The sequence below is a fragment of the Gekko japonicus genome, unplaced genomic scaffold (assembly GCF_001447785.1).
Source record: "Gekko japonicus isolate JY-2015 unplaced genomic scaffold, Gekko_japonicus_V1.1 scaffold914, whole genome shotgun sequence".
Classification (NCBI taxonomy): Eukaryota; Metazoa; Chordata; class Lepidosauria; order Squamata; family Gekkonidae; genus Gekko; species Gekko japonicus.
This window is the reverse complement of record NW_015160240.1, coordinates 85,048-95,177: the sequence shown is the minus strand read 5'-3', so window position 1 is coordinate 95,177 and position 10,130 is coordinate 85,048. Positions and strand designations below refer to the sequence as shown.

Genomic DNA, 10,130 nt, shown 5'->3' with positions numbered 1-10,130 from the left:
AAAACAGCGATTGAAAAGAATTTTCACACCCATAAATACGGACCAGTTATAAACAGTAAAACTGTAAAATAATAAATCCATTTAGTCATAAACAGGTCATAAAAAGGTTAATTTTCTGAAGCTGCAGTCTTAGCCCTGATTTCTTTGGCGGCCGAGGCAAAAAGAGACACTTTATAACTGACGAGCAGATCAGTGTCAGATAATAGATAGACCAGCTTGTCACTGTCAGAGGAAAAATTTTGTCCTGTTAGCAGATTATCAAGAAATTTAGATCTAACCGCTGTATACATAGGTCAAAATAGTATATAGTGAAGAATGTCCTTGAACTAGTTACTCGCGGGTCACATAAGAGCCCTGGATGGGCCCGTTCCGGCACCTGGGCCTTATGTTCGACACCCCTGTGGCCTAGAGAGTTTCTGTGGAGTAGAATTTCTGAAGCATCCCCTCCCCCCCCCAAAAAAAATAATTTTTGCCTCAATGCAGAAAGAGAGAAGGAGAGAAGAGCAATCCACTTACCCTGCCAGATTATCCTGTCCCCTCCGCCTCACTCGGCTGGGTGGCTGCTTGCTTTCGTAGCTTGCAAATCTGTCCGCCTGGAGCTCACTGTCGTGCTGGCTCTTCACGCCCTCTTTGTAGCACATGAGAGCGGCACATCCCAGCAGGAACCTGGCCAGCCACGCGGCTCCCATAATGGCGGGCGCCACCAGCGACCCCTCCCCAAAAAGATGTCTGGGCTGCAACAGGGTCCCTGAAGCCGAACTGGAGGAAACAGCAGTGTTCTTTCTGGCCCTGGAGAAGGAAAAACAGAACAAGGTGAGCCAAGATCAGGTCAGAGTGTTTGTGGAGCTGCGTGCCCTGGTGTCGTGGGTTCGAATGCTAGACTCAAGAGCAGGGAAACCCAGGTTCAAATCCCTACTTGGCCATCAGTTTCCATGGCTGCCAGTTCTGGGTTGCGGAAATACCTGGAGATTTTGAGGGTGGAGCCTGAGGAGGGTGGAGTTTGGAGAGGGGAGGGACTTCAGTGTAGTCTAATGCTATAGAGTTCACCTTCCAGTGTAGTGGTATAGTGGTTAAGTGCGTGGACTCCAGTTTGGTGTAGTGGCTAAGAGCACGGACTCTGATCTGGGAGAACCGGGTTTGATTCCCCACTCCTCCACATGCAGCTGCTGGTGTGACCTTGGGTCAGTCACAAGTTCTCTCAGATCTGTTCTCTCAAGGACAGTTCTAGAAAGAGCTCTCTCAGCCCCACCTACCTCACAGGGTGTCTGTTGTGGGGAGGGGAAGGGAAAGGAGATTGTAAGCCACTCTGAGACTCCTTTGGGTAGTGAAGGGCGGGGTATAAATCCAATCTTCTTCTTCCAAAACAGCTCTTTTCTCCAGGTGAGTAAACAAAAAGAACTGTGCACCAACACTATACATAAAATTCAATTATTCTTCTTATTATAAGCAAATTAATGCACATTGCAGTACCGTATGCACACAAAGATTTTACCATACATCTTCAAAGGATGTATAGAACTGTTTTTTGAGAAAGCATATGGGAAAAGTGTTTAGAATAAGCCAGCATTCATGGCAGAGAAAGAAGGAAGATCTGTTTGGTGAAAAAATACTTTGTGTGGACTAAATGTGAACACCTAAAGGAGTCGTTCTTAACAGTGTGACTTGGAACTACTATACTCACACTTCTGTACATCCTTTGAAGAAGATATTTTGTGCATTCATCCATACAGTACAGTTTGTGTGCATACAGAATTGCAGTGTGCATTAATTTGCTAATAATAATAATAATAATAATAATAATAATAATAATAATAAGAAGAAGAAGAAGAAGAAGAAGAAGAAGAAGAAGAAGAAGAAGAAGAAGAAGAAGAAGAAGAAGAAGAAGAAGAGGAGATTGGATAGAAGAAGAAGAAGAAGAAGAAGAAGAAGAAGAAGAAGAGATTGGATTTATACCCCGCCCTTCACTACCCAAAGGTGTCTCAGAGCTGCTTACAAACTCCTTTCCCTTCCCCTCCCCACAACAGACACCCTGTGAGGTAAAAGAAGAAGAGGAGATTGGATTTATACCCCACCCTTCACTACCCAAAGGTGTCTCAAAGCGGCTTACAAACTCCTTTCCCTTCCCCTCCCCACAACAGACACCCTGTGAGGTAAAAGAAGAAGAGGAGATTGGATTTATACCCTGCCCATCACTACCCAAAGGTGTCTCAGAGCTGCTTACAAACTCCTTTCCCTCCCCCCCCCCACAACAGACACCCTGTGAGGTAGAAGAAGAAGAAGAAGAGATTGGTTTTATACCCCACCCTTCACTACCCAAAGGTGTCTCAGAGCGGCTTACAAACTCCTTTCACTTCCCCTCCCCACAACAGACACCCTGTGAGGTGAGAATATTTTGAATGTTATGTATAGTGTTGGTGCACAGTTCTTTTTGTGTACTGATCTTATTACTGTGCAGCTCACCTTTTGTGTTCCTGTTTTCTCCAGGAGAACTGATTTGTGTCGCCTAGAAATCAGTGGTAATCCCAGAAGGTCTACAGCCACCACCACCACCGTATGACCATGGCTGAGTAGAGCAAGTCACCCTCTTTCAGACTCAGCTACCTCACAGGCTTGTTGTTAGGATAAGGAAGACAAAAGGAATTATGTTATGTTGCCCTGAGCTCTTTCGCGGAAAGGCAGGATAGCTCGATAGAGACCTAGACAGATTGCTTGCAAACATACTGGAGATGTTTTCCGATCCCTCGTCCCTAGTGCCAGGGCGTACCACAAAATGGAAGAACACAAACAAACAAACAATTAAGAACGTACTTAGCCCATCTTTCCCTGAAAATGGACTCAGATAAGGCAGCAAACTCCAGGTTGGGAAATTCCTTGGATATTTGGGGGTGGAGCCTGGTGAGGGACCTCAGCAGGACATAATGCCGTAGACTCCACCCTCCAAACTGGCCATTTTCTCCAGGGGGACTGATCGCTGTTGTCAGTGGAGACCGTTTGTAATTCTGGGAGATCTCCAGGTCTCACCTGGAGCTTGGCAGCCCGAGGACACACCCATACAAACTCACAGGGGTATATAATTAAAAACTTGGCCGCACAAGCAAGCCCTCTTGAATAATTCTGCCGTCACCAATTAGCGGAGTTTAAACGAAGTGGAAATCTTCCTAACGACCTCAGGAAGGCTATTCCATAAGAGAGAAACAGCCACTGAAAAAGCCCTAGATCTAGCAGCAGTAACTTCCACACAGACGTTTTGCTCCACTGTGGCATTCAAGCTGGAGAGAACCTCAGAAGAGCCCTGCTGGATTAGACCAGTGGTCCATCTGTTAAAGCATCCTGTTTCACACAGTGGCCAACCAGTTCCTCTGGAGGGCCAGCAACAGGGCATAGAAGCTGAGGCCTTCCCCTGATGTTGCCTCCTGGCTCTGGGATTCAGAGGTTTAGTGCCTCTGAATGTGGAGGTTCCCCTCAGTCATCCATGGCTAGTAGTCACTCTATGAATCTATCTAATCCCCTTCTAAAGCTGTTCATTCCTGTGGCCATCACTACATCCTCTGGCAGCGAATCCCACATTTGAATCACTCTCTGTGTACTTCCTTTTGACCATTTTGAATGGTTTCCCCTCACGTGGTGTGATCCTCTAGTCCGGGGGTGTCAGACATAAGGCCCGGGGGCCAGAACCGGCCCATCCAGGGAGTGGCTCTGCCCCCCAAGCAGCCTCCTGTTCCCTCCCTTGCACCAGTTGCTTGCGGGCCGCATTATGCGGCCCGCAAGCAACTGGTGCAAGGGAGGGAACAGGAGGCTGCTTGGGGGGCAGAGCCACTCCCTGGATGGGCCGGTTCTGGCCCCCGGGCCTTATGTCTGACACCCCCGGACTAGAGGATCACACCACGTGAGGGGAAACCATTCAAAATGGTCAAAAGGAAGAATGCTGTTACCTTCCCACCGAAGTGGTACCTATTTATCTACTTGCAATTTCTTGCTTTCATAAGAACATAAGAGACGCCAATGTTGGATCAGGCCAAAGGCCCATCCAGTCCAACACTCTGTGTCACACAGTGGCCAGAAATACCAGTGCCATCAGGAGGTCCAGCAGTGGGGCCAGGACATTAGAAGCCCTCCCACTGTTGACCCCCCCCCCAAGCACCAAGAAGACAGAGCATCACTTGCCCCAGAGCCCCTAGCTATACCTTGTGGCTAATAGCCACTGATGGACCTCTGCTCCATATGCTTATCTAATTCCCTTTTGAAGCCGTCCATGCTTGTAGCACCCACCACTTCCTGTGGCAGTGAATTCCATGTGTTAATCACTCTTTGGGTGAAGAAGTACTTCCTTTTATCCGTTCTAACCCGACCGCTCAGCAATTTCATGGAGTGCCCACGGGTTCTTGTATTGTGAGAAAGGGAGAAAAGTACCTCTTTCTTTACCTGCTCTTTCCCATGCATAATCTTATAAACCTCAATCATGTCACCCCTCAGTCGTCGTTTCTCCAAGCTAAAGAGCCCTAAGCGCTTTAACCTTTCCTCATAGGGAAAGTGTTCCAACCCTTTTATCATTCGAGTTGCCCTTTTCTGCACTTTTTCCAAAGCTATAATATCCTTTTTAAGGTGTGGTGCCCAGAACTGCACACAGTATTCCAAATGAGGTCTCACCATTGATTTATATAGGGGCATTATGATATTGGCTGATCTGTTTTCAATACCCTTCCTAATAATCCCCAGCATAGCATTGGCCTTCTTTATTGCAGTCACACACTGTCTCGACATTTTCAGTGAGTTATCTACTACAACTCCAAGATCTCTCTCTTGATCAGTCTCTGCCAGTTCAGACCCCATCAATGTGTATTTATAGTTAGGATTTTTGGCTCCAATGTGCATCACCTTGCACTTGGCCACATTGAACCCCATTTGCCATGTTGACGCCCACTCGCCCATCCTTGACAGATCCCTTTGGAGTGCCTCACAATCCTCACTGGTTTTCACCACCCTGAACAACTTTGTATCATCCGCAAATTTAGCCACTTCACTGCTTACTCCCAACTCAAAAACATTAATGAACAAGTTAAAAAGCAGTGGACCAAGTACTGATCCCTGCGGTACTTCCACACACTGTGGGCCTAGTCCTTCCACCGAGCATGCGACTGGGCCGCCGGGCCTCCCTCTCCCATGGGCCACACAGCACATGGCTCGGCTCCACAAAGTGACATTTATGTCAGATCCGGCCCTCTTAACAAATGAGTTCGACACCCCGGTTCTAGTCATCCACTTCCCATGGGTTCCCTGGATCTTTCCCAAACCTGGCTTCTCTCCCAAACCTGGCTTTATAGTTACCCTGGGGGGGGGGGGGGGAGGACTGCAGTCCAGAAGGGCCCATTTTGGCGGCTCCCACCCACATAGGAGCCATTTCCCTTGCCTCAGGACCCCGTGGCTGTCATTCCTCCGGTGGCCACCAGATGGCTTTGAAAAAATATAATTAACATCGCACCATAGTTAGATTCAGGTGGGGTCGCCGTGTTGGTATAAGATTTTGTGTGTACGCACACTTCTTCAGATACCGACTGTATCTGAAAAAGTGTGCGTGCACGCGAAAGCTTATATCTTGAATAAAACTTTTGTCCGTCTTAAAGGCGCCGATGGACTGATAGCACCGTAGTGCTAAGCTACAGTCATATGTCTTCTTCCAGTCACTTACTGGTTGTTGGGTTTTTTTAAGAAGCTAGCCTCCCGATGAAGTGGGGGGGAGGAAGGGCAGTCTTGAGGAGCTGAGGAAAGTCAAGCGTGGGAAGAACCTCCATGTGGATGTTCTGCTCTTGCTCCAAATGCCTTTCACAAATGCAGGCAGGTTCCCTGACACCGCTTCGGCAAATCCCAGGAGATTATACGGGTGGTTGCCTGCGGAGGGCAGAGTTTGGGGGTGGGGGGACGTCACTGGGTGATGCTCTAGGCAGCCCCCCCCAATCTCTATGGTCTTTACCACAGAGACTAGGAGAAATTCCTAGAGCAGTGGCCCCTGTGGGCACCATGCTCTCTGCTGAAACCTTTCCAGGCACTCACCAGATGTTATTTTAGAAACGAGGCAGGGGCATTGAGGCTTTTGTCCACCAGACTCTGATTGGCTGCCCTCGAGGAGGGAATAATCAATAGGCAAACAGGGAATAACCAATAGCAGGAACTACACAAGCCGATACTGGAAGAGTCTCACTTCTGCAGCACATGATACCGGGAAAGGCAGTCCTGCAGAGATGGGGGTCCCAGACCATGAAGATATTCAAGGTAACAACCACCATGAGGAAATGAACTCAGAAAGAAACCAGCAAACAGTGCAGAGATCTCAAAAAAGGAGCAATACGTGCTAGGTAGCTGGTCCCAGCCAGTCCTCAGGCTACTGTGTTTCATGCCGGTTAACAGTTTCTGGACGGTCTTCAAGGGCTGTCCCATGTAGAAAAGTTATAGCAGTCTAGCCTTGAGGAATCAGTGTGGCCAGATCCATTGTATCCCCCGAGGGATCAAGCCTCCAAACAAGATGTACCTGACAGAAGGCACTTTTGGCCTTTCGTATCAGAGCCCTGGCTGCAAAATCACTCTCTTTGCAGCAGAAAGACCGGGGTGGGGTGGGGGGCGTCTGCTGCGAGCGGAACACATCGTCCCGATTCGAGTGCCCCTGGTGAGCTTGCGGCCAAGGCATGATTAGGACCAAGGAGCTGCCAGCTCACGATCTTTGCACTCAGACTGAATTAATTTGCATTAACGATCCCAAATTTTAAAAGGTGGTGGGATTTTGTGGCGTGTGATTTTCTTGGCGGGGTGGTGGTGGAGGGTGGTATGAGAAAAAAAAATTAAAAAGCATGTTTGCAGTCTGTGTTACATAAAGCCCTTTCCCCCCCTCCAGAGTGTCTTCCTTTTTCTCACTCCTCTACAAGGTCTGGGGGGGGGGGGGGGGGGGCTGCGTCATCGTGACCACAAGCCGTGTCTGAGACACTCTAGTTATCTGCTCAAGGAATGCCTGGCCCCCTTCCTCTTCCCAATTTGGTCAGCCACAGCGAACGTCTCACCTTTTCTTCCTCTGCTGTACTTAAGAAGATGCTGCCAATAGATCAAGCACTCCGCCTCCTCCAAGTACATGGAATCAATGTTCCCTCTAAGCTGAGTTAGTGTGAGCCAGCTCACAGTTTTTTAGCCTCCAGCTCACACATTTTTCTCTTAGCTCAGGAAGGAGGGCTCCAGAGCAAACTGATTTATGCAGTAGCCAAATCGCTCGCTCACGACTTTAATGCCAGCACCTCACAGACTGGAATTTTTGCTCACAAGACTCCGCAGCTTAGAGGGAGCATTGCATGGAATACCTTTGAACACTGCACATAATGCACAAGGTTGGAATCAAGTTGATCTCAAAAGAAGGATAATTTCCAAAGCCCTGATCTGAATTCCTCCATATATTCTAAAGTACTGAATGTTTGGGTCTCATTTCCAACATGGAACCAAATGTTTTAGAAATCCTCCACTGTCTTATTTTTAAAAATAATTAATTCTGGATTATGGTCACCAGCGCACATTGTTCAGCAGCCGTTCAACCCTCCCCCCCCCCGCCTCCCTGATCCATGCCCCTGCATCAGCAAAACACTATAAAGTACCCGTCTCGATGTAATTATACGTTCAGCTGTATCAAGAAGATTATTCACGCAATATTGTAGAACGGCAAAGGAGCATATGTGACCTTTCAGTGAAAACAGCGCATAAAAAACAAAGCTTATGGACAATTGCACCACGATTGCTTTGTGCGCGTGGTGTTTTATCAATGCATCAGTGATGCAGGTAGGAATGCGCAAACAGACTGGACGGAAAGGAAGCTGTGGCCGAGTGCGCATGTGCCCGTTACGGAAATTTTAGAAGGAAATACTCTCAGGGCCAAACTAGAGGCGACAGTACCCTCATGTCTCCCGTAGGGCCACCATTTTAAAGTGATTTTTTAAAAAAGGGTGAGGGCCTTATCCTGATTGGGCCAATGATGTCACAGGCTGAGGAGCTCTTGTTCCCCCCCCCCACCACCACTTTTTCAAGAAGGGGTGTGGCTGTTTCAACACTTGGAAAGACAATCGCTTTAAAACAGTGGTGGCATCCCCATGACTAAGGTTGCCATCTCTGGGCTGGACATTCCTGGCTATTTTGGAGGGGGTGGAGCCTGTGGTGAGTGGGGTTTGGGGAGGGAGAGACCTCAGCCGGGTATAAGGCCACGGAGTCCACCCTCCAGAGCGACCATCGTCTCCAGGTGAGCCGATCTCTTTCGCCGGAAGATCAGGTGTAATCCCGGGAGATCTCCAGCCACCACCTGGAGGTTGGCAGCCCAATGGAGAGGAGGACGCTGTCCAATCTAGTCCGGCCCCCAGTGAAACTGGACGAAACAACTAAGGGAATACGGAAAATCGGCTCACCCTTATACAAAAAAACCTCAAGAGTGCCGTTTTTAAACGAAGGACGTGTCCTGGTTACTACAACCCTCTCATACGATGTGCAAGCACAGGAAGTCAGCACCGACCTGAAAGATGAATCCCAACCAGTGTTCCCTCTAAGCTGAGTTAGTGTGAGCTAGCTCACAGTTTTTTAGCCTCCAGCTCACACATTTTTCTCTTAGCTCAGGAAGGAGGGCTCCAGAGCAAACTGATTTATGCAGTAGCCAAATGGCTCGCTCACAACTTTAATGCCAGTGGCTTACCAAGTAGAATTTTTGCTCCCAAGACTCCACAGCTTAGAGGGAGTGATTTCCAGTGGTGGTGGGTCAGGAAACAGAGGGCTGGCCCACGGGGCCCCACCCACTAACAGTTCCATAAGGCAAAACCTCGCTGCTGGCCCGTAGCTAACATGGGGCCCCTAGTGTTTCTTCTGGGTCCCCTCCCTCCCGGGCTGCCCCCAAAGTGCTTCAACTTACCACCTGCACTGTACTTCCATTGAATTAGCTGGCGGGCCCCCCGAGGCCCCCTCCCAAAGAATTCCCTAGCTACGGGGCTGCCTCGCTGAAAGGGTCCCTGAAACATCTGGAGCTTCCAAGGAGCTGAGGTTCTCCCCTCTGCCATATTACCCTCACCACAACCCTGCAAGGTAGATCAGGCTGACAGACAGTAACTGGCCCAAGGTCACCTGGCAAACTTCACACACCGTGGGGGTTTGAACTGGGACTTCCCAGATCTTAGTCTGAAAGCAGCAGGCCACGAGGGAGGCTCACGTTAAAGCGCACATTGACATCGGGGCGCAACCAGGCCAATCGGGGAAGGTGGCACTATGACGTTTTTCTGCCTCAGTCTCCTGCAAAGGGACCCTGAGCTTATTTGGAGGTTCTAGGAGGGGAGCAGCGGTGGCTCAAGTGGTGAAGACGCTGAACTGCAGGCTGTGGAAGGTCGGTAGTTCAGCAGTTCGAGACCCGAGTGTGCCGCACACCAGAGTGAGCTCCCGTCTCTAGTTCCAGCTCCTGCCAACCTAGCAGTTTGAAAGCAAGAAATTGCAAGTAGATCAATAGGTACCACTCCGGTGGGAAGGTAACAGCGTTCTGTGCGCCTTGGAGTTTAGTCATGCCGGCCACATGACCACGGAAACATCTTGGGACAGCGCTGGCTCTTCGGCTTGGAAACGGAGATGAGCACCGCAACCCTACAGTCGGACTCGACTGGCTTTCGAGCAAGGGAACCTTTACCTTTAGGAGGGGAGTACAGCTATCGGATACCGCCGACGGAAGAAAGATACTCTCCTTCTGTCTGGGATGGTAAGCCTCCTCCTCCTCCAAGTGCGGCGCGTTGGGAGAGGCACAAGTGGGGGGGGGAAGGGGACGCCTGCCTAGCCAGCCAGATCTGTGGAGTGACTGGTGGAGCTGCCAGCTGGCCCTCACACCTGCTCCCGTTCTCCAAGTGACTTGGACCAGCCCTGCTGTGGATGTCGGTGACACAACAAGGGAGCCAAAGCTTGTACTATAAAGGTTCTGTGGTCTTCCCCAGGGGTCATTTCCTGCGGAAGCACACCGGAGCAGAGCTCTGGCAGTAAGGAGCCCAGGGGGCGGGCACATGCAACAAGCCCCAACCCCTGCTCCCAGCAGCCCTCAGTTGGTCCACGAGGAGCAAGAAGCAGCCAGGTAAGTTGCAGAGCCCCCCCCC

General features: G+C 49.7%; 1 protein-coding gene across 1 annotated transcript in view; it reads right to left on the bottom strand.

The window, feature by feature from the left end:
- FBN3 (fibrillin 3) overlaps positions 1-689 on the bottom strand; it is a 248,900-nt gene extending 248,211 nt beyond the window's left edge. The window contains exon 1 of the mRNA XM_015413252.1: positions 517-689. Coding sequence (XP_015268738.1) covers positions 517-689 — 173 coding nt within the window. The remainder of the gene's footprint in view (positions 1-516) is intronic.
- Positions 690-10,130: the final 9,441 nt, after the last annotated feature.